This window comes from Labrus bergylta, chromosome 12 (assembly GCF_963930695.1).
Source record: "Labrus bergylta chromosome 12, fLabBer1.1, whole genome shotgun sequence".
Classification (NCBI taxonomy): Eukaryota; Metazoa; Chordata; class Actinopteri; order Labriformes; family Labridae; genus Labrus; species Labrus bergylta.
In genome coordinates, this window is record NC_089206.1 from 21,256,481 (window position 1) to 21,272,592 (window position 16,112).

At 42.3% G+C, this 16,112-nt stretch overlaps 2 protein-coding genes across 4 annotated transcripts; one reads left to right on the forward strand and one right to left on the reverse strand.

Annotated features, from left to right (window-relative positions):
• Positions 1-677: 677 nt before the first annotated feature.
• On the reverse strand, positions 678-6,021 carry rhoaa (ras homolog gene family, member Aa). Its single transcript, XM_020630334.3, has 5 exons — positions 5,929-6,021; positions 4,169-4,324; positions 3,789-3,909; positions 3,561-3,691; positions 678-3,216 (listed from the first exon to the last, which is right to left on the reverse strand). The coding sequence occupies exons 2-5, from the start codon at positions 4,322-4,324 to the stop codon at positions 3,043-3,045; spliced, it is 582 nt and encodes a 193-aa protein (XP_020485990.2). The 5' UTR covers positions 5,929-6,021; the 3' UTR covers positions 678-3,042.
• A 1,488-nt stretch (positions 6,022-7,509) lies between these two features.
• tpx2 (TPX2 microtubule nucleation factor) lies at positions 7,510-15,910 on the forward strand. 3 transcript variants are annotated; one of them, XM_020630346.3, is made up of 17 exons: positions 7,510-7,575; positions 7,898-8,023; positions 9,076-9,204; positions 9,557-9,680; positions 10,270-10,326; positions 10,474-10,590; positions 10,711-10,820; positions 10,933-11,081; positions 11,672-11,843; positions 11,936-12,074; positions 12,453-12,669; positions 12,818-12,910; positions 13,349-13,522; positions 13,612-13,758; positions 13,845-13,956; positions 14,405-14,589; positions 15,560-15,910. In XM_020630346.3, exons 2-17 carry the CDS (start codon positions 7,912-7,914, stop codon positions 15,668-15,670), a joined length of 2,148 nt encoding a protein of 715 aa, XP_020486002.2. In that variant the 5' UTR covers positions 7,510-7,575; positions 7,898-7,911; the 3' UTR covers positions 15,671-15,910. The 3 variants fall into 3 exon arrangements, with proteins under 3 accessions (XP_020486002.2, XP_020486003.2, XP_065817734.1); XM_020630347.3 differs by having other exon boundaries at positions 14,423-14,589; XM_065961662.1 differs by lacking the exon at positions 9,076-9,204.
• The last annotated feature ends 202 nt before the right edge of the window (positions 15,911-16,112 follow it).

Here is a 16,112-nt window from a genome sequence, read left to right on the forward strand (position 1 = left end):
ATGGCAGCACAAATAAATCAAACAGAAACTTCCAAACCATTCAGCCTGATAGATGTATTATTGTTGAGTAGATCTCAAGAAAGACCTTTTTGTGTATGATTTATAATGAAGCCTGAAATCATGTTAAAGGTGACATATTCTCCTCCTCTTCAACCAGTTTAAATAAGTCTCAGAGCTCCTCAAAACATGTGTGTGAAGTTTCTTGTTCTAAATCCACTCTGATCCTGTATTTGATCATGCCTATAAACCCCTCTATTTCAGCCCTGCTCAGAACAGGCTGTTTCTGTGTCTGTACCTTTAAATATGTAAATGAGCTGTGTCTGACCATGCCCCCTCCCTGGAAGGGCTTGGGTGTACTCAGTCTTTCTCGCTCCATGTCCTATTGTTTACAGTGAGAAGGCAGACTCAGAGGGCAGAACAAACACCTAGCTGTGGGAGTGTCACCCACCTGGGGGAGGGGCTACTGCCCTTTGTGATGTCATGAAGGGAAAATCTCCAAACGGCCTGTTTGAGCACACATTTTCTGAAAAGTGGAACAGGCAGAAGACGGAGAGGATGGACTTCTCTCATCATTGGGGAGTTTGTAGACAGACTAGAGACACATATTAGTGTTAGAGGAACATGGGGAAGTGGATTTTACATCATGGACCTTTAAATGAAAAAACACACGAGCAGAATTTGGTCATTAGCAGTTAGGATTTATTTCCTTTAGAATACATAAAAAGACACCTGGAGGAGACGTTTGTATATAAAAGAATAATCCTCTCATTGAACAGTTGTGATTTCATTATTTGACATTCTGCTCCAAACGGTAAATACCAAACTGACCTCTGTGATTTGAGTTGTGTGCAAATAATACAATGTAAGCCAGTAGAATATCACATCACGTTAAAATAAAATACAACAGAAGACCAAAAGAGAAACACAATCAGTGAACAAAGAAAATCAAGGCAAGACAAAAAAAATAATAGCTGAGTGACGGAGGGAGGGCAGGATGTAATGTCTCAAAGGATTCAGCACCGTGTACATCTCCACAGCAACAAACTCGTCTATTAGCTCCATATCAGTCGCTTAGATTTGCAGTTCCTAACGCCGGTCAGGTTATGGACACTGAAATTAACCTGTTCCTGCTCATGCTTCAAAATAAAAGCCTGTAGCAGAGGCTCTTATTTTGAAGCACTTGCACCACTGGCAACAAGACCGTGAAAATGAATGGGCAATAGCGTGGTCAAAATGTTTGATGATGCTTTTCGATAGATCGCATTTTCAAACGATGTAATCTCTGTTTTTAATGATAGAACATATCAAAAACTAGCAAAGGTTTTAAAACAATTTTCAGTCATAATTTAAATCACAAGCTACACGTGAGACAAAGAGAGAGAGCAGCAGCAGTCCATTTAAGTCTGCAGGTTGGTTGAGTACTAATGTCTCTCGAGTACTTTTGCCGTCTCGTAAAGACGTTTTGCGTAGCATTTGTCTCTTACAAACAGAGGAGACGACACTTTCTAAAATCCACAAATACATTGGCAATGATTCCACCCTGAAACGTTGCCAATGTCTCTCCAATAAAGGCACAAAAAGCCAAAAAATAAATCTAAAAAAAAAACCAAACCAACAACTTCAATTCAGTGACTAAAATCTGTGAGACCGGAAACGATGCTGCAGGGAATTTAAGATCAATGAACATTTCAAGGCAAGAGGTAAAAATGGAAGAAGTTACGCATCAACAGAAAATGAAAAGACGAGCAGATCAGTAAACATGGCGGCTTCTCTTAAGATATAATGAAGTAAAGGCTTTTCTCTAATACAGCCCTTTATACATATATATATATGTGTGTGTGTGTGTGTATGTATGTTAGGTGTGGGGGGGTCTGCTCAGGGCTTTGCTGCTATTTGAGTATTTACAGTAAGAGGAAAATACAACCTTATCAACCCTTTATAACCCAACCATATACAGTGTGTTTGACAGTCTGCAATAAGACTGAGCCATTCAGTAAGAAGCTCAAAGCAGCTGGTCTCATCACCGTCCTGTAATCCAATAATGCCATCAATCAAACGCCAAGATCTTTAAAGTACAAGTGGTCCGTTTACGGTAATGTTGGAGTGTTTTTGAAGGTAGATAAAGGAGAATAATTTCATAGACTGAAAGCAGAAACTTCCACGCGATGGAAGCCCTCTGACAGAGACCCTCTGCTGGACCTGATCTCCTGGTCAGCGCTTTCACACGTACACACAAACTCCTGGAAATTTCCTGAAATTTGCCGGGGTGAGCTGCATGTCTAAAAAAACACAAGTCGGAATTTTTGGCCCCAACTTTTCCTGGAATTCTTCCTGCCAGCCCCCCTTGTAGGTTTACGGCATGAAGTCGGGGGTTAGCTGATGTGAAAACGCAGCAGGATACATTCAGCTGAGCGGGAAGGGGTGATTTTTACTGATTGCAGTGAAACGCCTTCCTTATATTTTCTGTTTGTTTATGTTTATGTTTTCTGCTCGTTTGTTGATACCATGAATAAATCCAATAACATGTAGCACTGGAATGAAGGCATAGATTGTCCTCATGGCGTCTGATTCTGTTGCTTCGTCTGCCACCTCTGCGTTGATCCCACCCCTAGCCTATGACAGGGAAAATCTCCCACAGAGGTGGATGTGTGAAATAACTCATTAAGATTTTAGGGTCAGCCTGTCGGAAATTTTCTCGGGATTTTCAGGAGTGCACGTGTGAAAACGGCTTTAAACAAACCATCACAGACCCCCACACTACCCCCATTCGTACTGGAAAAACCTTACAGTACTCACCCTCCCCCCTTCGCTTTACATTCTCTTAATTTGAGGTTGATAAATCCTGACACACTTGAGTACAGTATTTGAAAGCTAAAAGCTATAACCTTGGACTTCAATGTCCCTTTTCTTCTGCGTTTAACCCTCCTTTAGTCCCTTTGGCCTGGTTTGATTTTCTCCCACCTCCCCTGAGTGCCTCGCTCAGCTGTGCCCACAGAGCAGGCAATCCCCTCCCTCCCATAAAACCCTGAGTGAACAGATGGTCTAAAGCAGAACGCAGCCACCCTTCTTGCCTCGCTTCTTGCTCTCTAGCGCCGCCCTGGTGGCCATCTCAAACACCTCCCTCACGCCGTCCTTCGTCTTGGCTGAGCACTCGTGGTAACCAGTGGCGTTGATCCGGTTTGCCATATCCCTCGCTTCTTCTGATTTCACCGGTTCCTGTCATTCAAAAAACAAACAAACAAAAAACCTTCAATTAAAATAATACACATTCAATTATTTGTGCACGGTACTCCACGTTTTTTAAGGTAAAAAGCATCAGGGGCGTTGGTTGGCCTAGTGGTTAGGTCGCACGCCCCATGTTCAAGAGGTAGAGCCCTCAAAGCGGACATCTTGGGTTCGACTCAGACCCTCAGCTCCTTTTCCCGCATGTCATTCCCCACTCTTTCCTCCTGAATGACTGCTCTATCCGACGTCCTGGCTCTCAAATAAAGCCCCAAAAAATAATCTGAAATGAATAAAAAGTATCTGAACAAGCTTGAAAAAGGTAAAGCTCGACTGACCTGCTTCATCTTGGCCAGCTCTCGGCGTGTGTGGTCATCATTTCGCAGGTCTTTCTTGTTTCCTACGAGGATTATGGGCACGTTGGGGCAAAAGTGTTTCACCTCAGGAGTCCACTTCTCTGGAATGTTCTCTGCAGCAGAGACGAGGTGTACAGACGGTGTTTAACATCAAGTCAATGCAAACATCACATTGGTAAAGAAATAAAGAAATAAAGACGGGAATCTCACCCAAACTGTCGGGGCTGTCGATGGAAAAACACATGAGGATGACGTCTGTGTCGGGATAGGAGAGAGGCCTCAGTCTGTCGTAGTCCTCCTGACCTGCCGTGTCCCAGAGAGCCAGCTCCACCTATATCAGGACAACGTGTTATTCACAGCCGTCAAGACATGCAGTTGATACATCAGGATTCCTTTATGAGGATTAAATTCCTCGGGCTCAATCGCATGCTGGAAAAAGCTGCAGAATTGCTGATTATGAGGCTAGTTTGTCTGTGTTAACTTAAAGTTGGCCTGCACAGACACATAATTTCTCCTGCACTCTATGTCAAAGAACTACTCTACAAATGCACACACCGATATGTATCATGTCAATGAAATGAATAGCTTACCTGTTTACCATCCACCTCAATGTCTGCCACATAGTTTTCAAACACTGTGGGCACGTAAACTTCAGGGAACTGATCTTTGCTGAAAACTATGAGGAGGCAGGTTTTTCCACACGCTCCGTCTCCAACAATCACGAGTTTCTTTCTGATTGCAGTCATCTGAAAGAGAAAAAACAGTACAAAGTCAGTTTACTATAAAATAACACAATGATTATTTTTAACTGCAGTAAGGCTGTGCCGTAAATGGACAGAAGAAGATATACTTTATTAATCCTGCGAGGGGAAATTCAATTTTACACTTTTTTTTAAGGAGGTGTTTGCACATCAAACTAGCTCATGAAGTAGGTACGTAGGACGAGAAACATGAAAAGAAAAATCCTTGCACACTACTCTTTTTAAGTGACATTCTGTTATTGAGACATGCCAATTAACAACAAGATATTAACAATTAACAAGATATTATTATTATCATTATTTTTAAGTTTACAACAACACAACATAATATCTTGTGCGCACAAGATATATTTGTGATACTTTTTGGGACTTTAGGGGCTCCGTAGTTTTGTTAAATGTTGAAAATGAAACTAATAATCAAATGAATTGACTAATGATATTAGGAAAATGTTGTTTTCAATGTGTAACTAAAGCAGGTAGATGATGTGTTTATTTGATTTACCAATTAATGAAAATTAAGTAAATACGCAAATGTTTATGTACCTTATTTTAAAGTTCTACCTCATCTTCACTCTAATTATCCTACATTTTTGCCTCCAGGTGATATTTACAGCCAATCCTTCTATATAAACAGAAATAACTTAAAGAGGACATATCATTCTCCTTCTCCACCTTTTCAAACAGTCCCCCTGTGGTCTAAATGAAACATCTGTGCTGTGCTTTGGTCAAAATATAACATGAATCAAGCACCAGAGGAGGTTTGTGACCCTGTATAAACCAGCTCTCTCAGAACGCTCCGTTTTGGTGTGTGTGTCTCTTTAAATGCAATGAGCCCCGCCTCATCCCGCTGAGTATGCCGACAGGTGCAAAGTAGAGTTCAGTTTTGAGCTTCCATGGCAACTCGTCAGCATGCCCCCTGAGAAAAACATGGCTGCCGAAGACAACCCAGGAAGGGAGGTGTTTTTTTTTTTTAACCAGAATCCCACTGTGACATCACAAGGAGAGCACATTTAAAACGGAGCATTTTTCTCTGTGTTGTAAGACTTATGCAGACCACAAACAAAGGACTGGATCTGTTTATTTCACATTTTGTGGGTCGGTAGACACTCGGGTTACCCAAATATATGTTCAAAAACACTGTAGAAGTAGATTTATCAGAATATGTCTCCTTTAATTTGGGAAGTTTACGATGCATTATTACTTCACTTCCTCACTGCTAGTTTACCTCAAACATCAAAAGCTACTGTATCTGTCAACTCCCTTTTAAATGTGGATTACTTTCTGTCATATATACCTACATTATCTAACGTTATTTCATTTTTCATGACGCTTTTATTAGCCGTACATTCATCACTGAATAAGAGAAGTTCGCAGCTTACTTGAAGCTAAGGAAGCTAGCCGTTAGCTTGCTAACTTTGCTAACTTTCTCGGGACAGTTGGCCTCTCGTCAAGCTTTAAACATCACATTTTAATGCCGTAATATATTTCTGTATTCTAGCGTAAACATTGACATGCAAAAATAAATAAGCAGAGACTGAAACAGAGTAGATTAAGAATCGAAATGTGATGGTTTTGTCAGAGATACTCGCCTTTCTTGAGTTTTTCCTGTTGCACCTCACAGTCCCGCCCCCCGACAGTGCCACGAAGATTGAGCCCGCCCACACCGCATACTTTCAACCAATGAGAAGCGTTGAAATCATGATTGAGTTGTAACACAACTAATCACTACTCACACATGTATATCTATAAATCGCACAGTTTTGCTTCATCTTGGGTGGAAGAATGAGCTTTATTTACCCTCACAGTATGCGTTCCGGTGAAAAATGAGTCATTTTACACACAAACATCGAAGTTTAATGTTTTAAACAAGGTGCTACATTACTTTCACAAGCTCTTTATTGAGAAAGTGTTTTTAACGTAGCTGAGTAAAGTTGGGAGATAAAGTGCTTTACTGCTGGCTTATCTCTACACTATCTCAGAAAGAATGCATGCAGCGTCCGCCTTAATGCTTGAAATGCACACACATAAAGGACTATCACTTATTATTTAACATGACATTGTGTAAGAGAGACTGTGTTGTGTCAAACTATAAAAGGGAAACACCTTTAAATTTAATGGCAGAAAGTAAGAGGTATTTGAGATGGCAGAAGTCATACAGTACCCACACAAGAAAAATCTGACTTGACAACATGAGCCTTTTTTTAACTCAAGAAATCATTTCTGTAGGGAAGTAATTTATGAGTAAAGATTGAAGACTGGGAGGAAGCTGCACAAGAGGTTTGGTTCAACCATCATGGGTGACATTTGACTTCCTCTTTTAAACATGAGATTTTTCAGTTGACTTCCCTTTAATTGTTAGCAGTGATGGTTGGCTTGTCGATCTAAAACAGACTGAAAGGGCAACAAAATGTAAAAAAGAGATAGCAAAGAATTTACTGGTGACGCCCATGAAGACCAATTTTACTTTAGTTCGTCCTTGTCATTTTAGCCATACAGACAGGCAATGGGGTTTTCACATATTATTTAGATTAGATTAGATTAGATAAATTTAGATATACCTTCTTGTCCCCAGAGGGAAGTTTCTCTTGAGCAAAAGAACAGAGAAAACACCCAGCTCCATCCAACTTGTATAAATACACATCAAGTGATGCATAAAATACAGTAAAAGAGATTGATTCCTATACAGTTTGCACAATGTAATAAAAGAAGAATAAAAAGACTAAATGCTGAAATAACTCTAGAATAAATTAAAAGAAGTTAAATACTGTGCATGGACTCGTTCAACAGGGAATAAAATCAGCATCATAGATTATGAATCCAGCTGACTTCAGTCATCCCTTTTAAGATAAATCCACTCTTTAAATCAAAAGGAGCCACAATAACTCTGGTCAGCCTGTTTTTTTAGTCATCCTCAAAGCAAACTTTATTTTATCCAACAATTTTACGTGACGTTGATTTTGACGTATGAAAAGTTATCTGAAACCTCTTTAAATTCCCGCATTATTAGTTGTTGTTATGGTTTTGTTTATTATTCAACGCGCATACTTTCACACGTTTTACGTCCGGATCACGTGATCAGATGTTGACAGGAAGTTGACTTGTTTGAGCCAATCAGCGGCGAGCGGGTGAATCCTTCAGCAGCTATTGGCGGAGAATTCAAAAGGCAGGAAATTTAAACGGTAACGGTCTGCGACTCCGCAGTTACAATCGTGTCGCTCAAGGAACGGACAAACACGGTGAGCTTTTTGACAAATCATACACTGTTTTGTGCTTAAATCAGTCTTTGTCGACTTATTTTTTAAGCTTGTAGATTATTAAACAAATTGAGTCATCTATAAATCAACACGAAGTCTGCGTTTATCGGTTTAAAATGTCAAACATTTGCTCATGATGTGAAGCTAACATTAGCCACCTAGCTTCTGTGACTTTTCTCTAAGCTACAGCTCACATGAAAATATCCTCCCTACACTCAGCTAATAAGTTATATGATACAGTAATGCTGTGATTTTCATCTTGCCAAGCTTTTTTTGAAGATGTTTTGCCTTGGTTCTTGTCCAGGTGAGTTGTGGATCATGGCTGACAGTGACTCTGGTGAGACCTCTGATCGGTATGAATTTGACGCCCCGTCCAGTGTCGTCGACCTGAAGGAGCTGGACAAAGCTGATAATAATGATATGTGGTTTGGTAAGTGTCCTCTGGTTGTTTCAAAATGCCTGATAGTTTCCAAGACCGTAGTAAATACATTATTATGGTTGTTTTTCACATTGTTATTGTCTGCATTTGTCTGGCAGGGTGTACATGTTTGGCTTTTTTTATTTTGATGAATTATTTTTTATTTTTTTTATTTTTTCATTTTGTGCAACCACTAAGGCTCCTTTACAGCATTACAGACTTTCCTTGACCCACTGTCAGTTATTTGCTCATCATTTGTCCCCCTTTCCCCTGCGACTGCGAAAAACGATAACAGTCAATTATGTCTCAAATTTAACTCAACATATACCAGTGATCAAATATTATTATTGACATACTTCTGGTTTTCATGATTTCAAGGCAGATTTTGTCATGTTTTCTTCATGTTTTGATATGTAAATATTGACCTGAGGGCCACATTGAGGGTTGACGAGGGCCGCATGTGGCCCCCGGGCCGCCAGTTGCCCACCCCTGGCCTAATGTATTTGTCTGGCAGGTTAAACTTGTGTTAAAATTAATTTGTCGTCTTTGTGCAACCACAATAATGACAGTGGTTCCAACTCCTGCAGAAACTACACCATCACCTTTTGATTGTTTTGTGTTTTTAATTTTTTATAATTCGAGATATAAAATGATAATTTGCGCGGCGTTTAGTGTTTACTACTTTAAATACTTTTCTTGATCCAGTGTAACCCACTCAACCTGGTCATTTTGTAAGGTGAACAAAATTATTAGCATACAGGAAGTGAGTCAGGTTAGTGTTCTGTGTCTCTGATCCTCACAGCCTGAGGTCACTGTTAAAGAATTCATTTTTAGGGCTGTACAATGAAACACATATTTTATGCTTTCTTACTCAGCATTTTTACAATTTTACACACTCTCACACCGCTTTCCTTGCAGTCAGATGCCCTTGAGCACAAGCTGATGATTCCTTTGTCATTCCCTCCTCATGGATTCTGCTTAAAGCATCCTACAGTGTCACCTGCTTTGTTAATAACTCATAAAAGAAATCGTCCTCCTGATCTCTGACTGTCTCTTACGTGCAGAGCAACAGTCCGAAGTAGTAGACAGCCCCTTTCAAACAACGGGAGTAGACCGACTCTTCATGAGAACCGACAGTGTCAACCAGCCAGTTGCCGTCGTTGCTCCTCAAGTGAAGACAGACACCGACTCTGGTTAGTTATCTTTGTTTTGACTCTGTTACTGATTACTAAGGATGTACACGTGGATGTTTTCTGTTTGGCTGCTCTGGAGATAATGGGTGTGTCTTCCAAGTGGATCTGGGATGTAGTTTGATTTATCTGCAGACAAAAGACTGTAGGCGACTTGGATGTATGGCTGTTACAACGACGTAGAAAGTTTTTTGTTTTTTTTGTTTTTACCAAAATGCATGAAAACAAGAATCTTTAGGACTTGTTTGCTTTCCTCTGATGTATCCCAGGATGCTTTATGGTCTAAAATGTTGGCATTTGAAGGACTGAGTTTAACGGGTTAACATGATCTTTAACGGACCGATGATTCTTCCAGGACCCAGCACGTCCACATACCGACCTCCAAACGTGGTCACATCCTGGGGCGGAGTAACTCCCGCTCAAAGTGGAGCGCGGCCAAAAACGAGGACCTCAAATCCACCCCCTGCCCAGCAATTAAGGTATGTCCCCTATGTTTGTGTCTGCTGCTCCTTTACTACGATGTGAAGCTAGATTTGAAAAAAAGAGAAGAAAAGGGAAAGTCGTCTGACACAGTCAATGTCTAATCTGTTTGTGTTTGAAAAGTAAACCATGTCTCTATCAGGTTTACTAAACTCATCTAAGTTATTCTCCCCCTAGAGAATCTCTTCAGACAGTTTAATAAAAAACAAGATGAGCTGTGGTTCTGATCAACCTGAACAGAGTTAGATTAGATGGTTAAATCTAGCACATGAGGGTGATTGGTTGCGCCAGACCAACAGTTTTACACCAAGTGACAGAAGCACAGGGGAACATAGGCTGTGTAAGCGGCCGTATAATTTTGTCAGTGACTCGGGGGTTTTATTGAAACTTGGACTGGTGCTTTAAAAACTGAAACAAAATCAAAACAAGAGATTGAAACCGAATAGATAAAATAAGAGGTACAACATGTACACTGGATTAGGATGGAGTAAAGAGGACTTTACAGGACAATGTGGACCAATCATTTCAGCATCTTACCGTGTGGTTGATTTCAGTCTAATTCGTTCCTCGACTTTTCTTCATTCTCAGGGTTTCCAAACGTAAATCCACCGCTACGGCTGCACCGCCATTAAAGAAACAGAAGAAGTGAGTATTGTGAGCGTGCTGTTGGATCCACCAGATGTTTCTTTGTTCTCTACTAAAACCTCCGGACCTAGAAAGTCAAATCGGGGTCCCCACATTGCATCATCTCTGCTGCTTTTTCAAGTCTTAAACTGAAGCTGTTTATTTTAGGAGTCCCGTAGCTAGACCGGTCCGAAGAAGCAGCGCCGCCCGTCGCAGGACCGTTCAGGCGAACACTGGGACTTCGACCATCAGCCGGGCTGCAGCTCCAACTCCTGCAAACACAGTGTGAGTCCACAGCTACCAGAGAGTCCCGTCTTTAGCATCCCCTTCTTGGTGTGGGAGATATGGATATTCACTCTCTGGACAAGTTGCTAAAATAGAGTTTGAACCTTTTGATCCTAACAGGCCGAGCAGCTCTGAAGAACAGGAGCTGGAACGCATCAGGAAGCTGCAACAGGAAGTCGTTCTGCATCGCAAGAAGAACGAGGCGAGCTACAAAGCAGCTCTGGCTGGCAGTGAGTAAACGACAGTGACTAACTTTGAGCAGCTTGAATTTTTCATGGCTACCTTTTTAAGGAGCCTTCAGAAAGTCAGCCTTACAATTGTCTTTGTGTTGCTTTATTTCAGATCCACCACCAAAGAAAATGGTCCTTTCAGCGACTGTGCCTAAAGAATTCCACTTCAACTCGAACACACGGTCCAAGACGGCCGCTGCATCCAACGCGGCTCACAGGGAAGTGGACTATGCTGCCCAGCTCCGCAAACCGTCGTCTCCAGTGAGTAAATATGAGACCACATTAATGCTGCAGCGGTCTGAAGTGATGATGAGAAATCTGTAATAAAAAAAAAATGTTTTGGTTCTCATCCTGCCATCCCAGTTTGATAAAACCTCAGCACTAAAACAGCCCCAAGCTGCTACTCAACAAAATAACATAAAACACATGTTTACAAGTGACTTAGTGCTGTACACCTGTTATATTAGGCCCAGTGTCCACCAAGCATTGTTTTTTCCCGACAGAAAAGTGCTGGCTGTGCGCTTGGGAGCACTGAGAAGAAAAGAGCTGCAAGTCCATCCTGTCTCTATGACAACAATCTGTTGTTAACGGCTGCTGTATGACCGACACTGCTCCGTTACTTTCATAAAGAAAAGAGCACATGTGGCGTCAACATCGCCTTTCTGAAAAGTTGGAAAATTTCCAACTTGAGCGCTCAGAGCAGCTGCACAAATAAGGTGGAGCACTCAGGAAAAAAAAGCTGGGCGCTGTGCTTTTTAGGCTATTTGTTCTCTTTAAGTGTGCAGAGAAATCAAATTACATGTTTCTTTTTGCAGACATTAAAAAAAACTATCACCTTTTCTGTATTTTAGGCAAGGCCTCCGAGAGGTGCCACAGTGCCCAAACCCTTCAACCTGTCGACGGGCAACAAGAGAAGGATGGGTGAGCCGTCGGCCTATGTGCCCATGGCTCAGCAGATAGCACAGTTCCAGAAACGAACCCCTGAGCGCTACCACCTGCGCAGCCGCAGCAGTCAAGCAAGAGGTGAGTGAGAGACGTCCATCTTCTTTTCACCTGTTTCTTTTCACCGTCAGTGTGAAGTGGGACTAAAATGCGTGCATGAATTGTGTTTTCAGGACCATCTCCAGTGAAGGGGGAACACCTGAGGCTCACCCATCCTCACACCCCACACCTGATGACCAACCAGAGGAGCCGACCCCCCACTGTTAAGAGCAGCGAAGAGCTAGAGGCGGAGGAGGTGGAGAAACTTAACAAGTAAGGACCTGTGTTTACCTGTCATCGCTCACAAGGTTTTTGTATCCTGTCCAAACGGTGATGGACCAAATGTGCACTGATGTGAAAATGGGAAGTTCAATCAAAGGTGCATCTTAACAGCATGATTTAGATTTGACCTGCTGACTAGGAATAAACAAACGTTGACTTTAATCTTCAGTATTTGCTGAAAGAGACAGAAAAAACATCTTCAATATGAACTTTGCTTTGCTAAATTTGGGAGAATAAGTCTGGACACGAACATAGGCTGCTGAAGTACTTGGTAGTTGTGTAGTAATTAAGTAATTACTCTAAGCCTGAAGATCCATCCTGTTAGGAGTGTCAGATATCAGCATTAATGTTTTTGTGTTTAAATCTTAGGTTTCAATTCAAGGCTCTGGAGCTGAACAGGAAGATTCTGGAGGGTGTAGAAGGTCTAAAGAAGCCGTCTGTGAAGGAGCCGACTGTACCGGAAGGCTTTGAGCTGCAGATTGAAAAGAGGCTCCAGGAGAGACAGGCCGCCAAACCTCAGGAGGACGAAGAGAAACACACCTTCAAATCCCAGCCTCTGCCCAAGAAGATCCTGGAAGGCGTGACGGTGAGTTTAGATCCTGCTGCCTGGAGAGGTTAGCAGACCGTCGAGTCTAAACTAACTCAGGCTTTCTTAATTTAAAAAAAAAAAAATGAGTTTCCTCTTTATCAGCTACAATCATATGGAAATAAAGTTTCCTCTCTCTGTTCCACAGGGAGTACCCGACAAGAAAGTTCTGCCTCCCACAGTGCCGGAGTCTCCAGCTTTTGCCCTGAAGAAGAGGATCCATGTGGTGCCCAAGGTGGAAGTAAGGACTCGTTTAGGTCGCTCGCCTTCTCACACAAACACAAAACTTCTTTAAGGTGCCTGAAACTCGGGGAGAGCTGCATTAGTCATCACAATGTGTTGTGTTTTTGTTCTGTCCCTGGAGTTTTTCCTGCCCGCACTCTGATTACAATTCTCCAAGAAGTCGTGCTGAGCCAATGAGTGAACTCAGAAGGAAATATTCAGGGAAATTTGTCGGGGGCAACGACTTTACATGCAGCATTGATATAAGGGCATTTACTGTCATCATAGCTGTGTCACTCGGTAAACATTTCAACTCTGTCAACTCAGGTAGATTTCAGGGGCAGTCTGTCCAAAAACATTTCCAGGGGTTCATGTTAGATTCGAAGCTGCTAAGCTCTCTTTTTCTTTCACTCACTTTGACGACCTTAACTCACCTCGAACTTGTTTTTTCCACCAGGTGAAGCCGCCGTCACCAATCAAGGCCCCCCCAGTGCCTCACTTTGGCCTCCCCTTCCAGCCCCAACTCCCAGAGAGTCACAACGTGGAGGTCTGTCCTTTCTCCTTTGAAGAGAGGGAGCGAGAGAGGAGGGCACTGAAAGAGAAGAAACTGGTGGAGATGCGAAATGAAGAGGTGGAGTAAAACGTCCAAATACAATCTTAAGACCGCAATGTATAAACACAGGTGTTAAGTTTCTGATTTTCTCCCCTGATCTTTTCCAGGTTCCACAGTTTAAGGCTCAGCCTCTCCCGGACTTTGACGCCGTCATCCTCCCAGAGAAGAAGAAGCTGGAGCCCACAAAGCCCGAGCCCTTCAAAATGCGCCTGGACGAGCGAGGAGCCGTCAAGTCCAGCCGCTGGGAACAAATGGTAAGAAACTAAAAAGAAGCTGTTTTTAAACTTTAACAGTCTTTTCCTTTAAAAACTCCCGACCTAAACCTCTCATGTCTTTGTAGGTGAAAGAGGAGCAGAAACAACGTGAAGAAGCAGCCGTATTCAAAGCGAGGCCGAACACAGTCACCCATAAAGAGCCTTTCCAGCCTAAAAAGGATAGCCGCACTGTATCAGGTAAAAACGACCGTCGTGCACCGCTGCACCCTGAAACTAACCCCGCTTTAGAAGGACCTGTGATGCTTTATCCCAAACACTCAGAGTTTGATTAGTAAATGTGCAACACCAGAATCTTCCTGCAGTAGCTCATCATTCATCTTTTTGATTGGCCAATCTCCAAATACAGCACATTCATACCTGGCCTGTGCAGTATTTAAATATTTACCCTCAGCAGAAACATCAAGATTTTTGATTATCTTTCAACAAAGTTCTGCATGGCTGAGCAGTTTATTATATTACTATCAAGTAGCCCAGTCCTATTTCTGCATGCAGTGATGGTGTAAAGTATTAAATGCTGCCCGACGCTGTGTAGACTTTCTGCAAGGTTCTCTGGTCGGAGGCTGCAGCACTCTGCAGTATTGTGTCACTCATTGTCTTCCTGTTACCTTCATCACACTCTGAGAAGGCATTTACTCATCCTCAGTGACGGAGGCCTTCGAGCTGTCGACGGAGCGGCGGGCACGGGAGCGGCAGGAGTTCGAGCGTCAGGCCAGCGAGAAGGAGGCTCTCAGGGCGCTGATGGAGGAGGAGCAGAGACGAGAGGAGGAGCAGAGGAAGAAGGAGGATGTCTCAAGGATGCGGCAAGAACAGGTGACTGAAAAACACTTGCATACCCCGGGTATTAAATTCAAAAGGGTCCAGTTCTAGAAAAAGTTCTCAAAGTCGTCTTGCTGATGTTACGGAGACATTATTTCAATCTGATTCATAGACTCCACAGGAGCTTTAAGGTAGACTGACCCTACTGAGGACCAAGAGCTTAACCTGAGAACTTCTTACTTTAGTTTGGATTGAATTACTATAGAACTTTTGTCTTTGATGCAACACGTCTGTGAAAGAATTATCCCCGCCATGAGCATCACTACCTTCTCTGTAACACTCCTGCTTACAGTGGTGCATTGATTTGATCCATGTTTAACATTTGGCTCCTTCAGAGAAGCGTGGAACAGTTCAATACTTTGATACGTCCTGATGCCATATGTTTTACATAAAACTGCCCCTTTTTAAGGTTTCTTTTGGGGCTTTTTATGCTTTTTTTTTTTTTTTTTTTTGAGAGATGAGGCAGCCGATATAGTCAGTAATCAGTGTGTGTGATGTATGACGTGCAGGAAAGGAGCCACATGTTGGATTAAAATCCAGGCCGTCAGATTAGAGGACTAAAGCCTCTGTGTATTGGGCGAGGCACTGACCACTAGGAAACCAGTGCCCCAAAACCCTTAGATCTTCAGTCATATTTTAAATCAAGTTATGCACCAAGCGAAAGGGAGCACAGTCTCAAAGTTGCACAAACAAGAAATTTCCCCACATAGAGACCTAGGACTTTTCTGTGGTATGAACTCGGTTTAGATTTTAACTAGAATAATATAGAAAATCTGTCAGCGGGACAATTCCTGTAATCCTAGTTTAAATAATTCTGATTGCATTGACTGAAATGCTTTAGTCTTGACTGACGGCTCGGTTTTGGACCAATCAGCTGCTGGACTTTAAAGCCTTTGTTCTAAGATGTGCAGCGGCCTGTTCAGTGTGCAGCTTCATTCTGACTTCGTTCTTCCTCCTCCTGCAGGTTCATAAAGCTCAACCCATCAGACACTACAAACCTGTCGACCTGAAGAAAAGTGAAGTTCCTCTCACCGTACCACACTCACCAAACTTCACAGACCGCTTCCGCTTGTGATCATCCCCCCTCTCTCCACATATTTACTTCATGAGTTTTAATTTCATCCTTGTAGGCAGATCCCTGAACTTTTATATTTCCGCCAGACTTCTGGCTGTAACCGTGTAAATAGACGTGTCTTTGATATGACTGAAGCTCTGCTGTTGTCTGTTCTATGTTGAGCTTTAGATTTTAACCACATGCTGTATATTCTCTTAACTCCTCTTTACTTTTCTTTTAATAAAGTGTTGTCAAATAAAACCACAGACTCTGAATCAGTCATTGTCAGTTAGTCTTTAAACATCTTCTCCTTCAATGATTCTTTGGCTGCACATCTGGATTAGATCAGGCATCTTTCCTAGATTCATTATGAACCTTTACTTCCTCTGCTGCACGGGACAAAATTAAGAGGACACCCACTTCAGGCAGCAATGCTTGCCTCCCCCCGATGTCTTGACCTTGG

Bases quoted from the DNA above. Each gene is read 5' to 3' on its own strand.
- rhoaa (XM_020630334.3), bottom strand. From the start codon at position 4,324: ATGACTGCAATCAGAAAGAAACTCGTGATTGTTGGAGACGGAGCGTGT. The intron at 3,692-3,788 runs GTGAGATTCCCG...TCTCTGCTGCAG, and splicing joins CGACAGCCCCGACAGTTTGG to AGAACATTCCAGAGAAGTGG. The intron at 3,217-3,560 runs GTCAGTCGAGCT...TTTGAATGACAG, and splicing joins AGCTGGCCAAGATGAAGCAG to GAACCGGTGAAATCAGAAGA.
- tpx2 (XM_020630346.3), top strand. From the start codon at position 7,912: ATGGCTGACAGTGACTCTGGTGAGACCTCTGATCGGTATGAATTTGAC. The intron at 9,205-9,556 runs GTTAGTTATCTT...TGATTCTTCCAG, and splicing joins GAAGACAGACACCGACTCTG to GACCCAGCACGTCCACATAC. The intron at 11,844-11,935 runs GTGAGTGAGAGA...TTGTGTTTTCAG, and splicing joins CCGCAGCAGTCAAGCAAGAG to GACCATCTCCAGTGAAGGGG.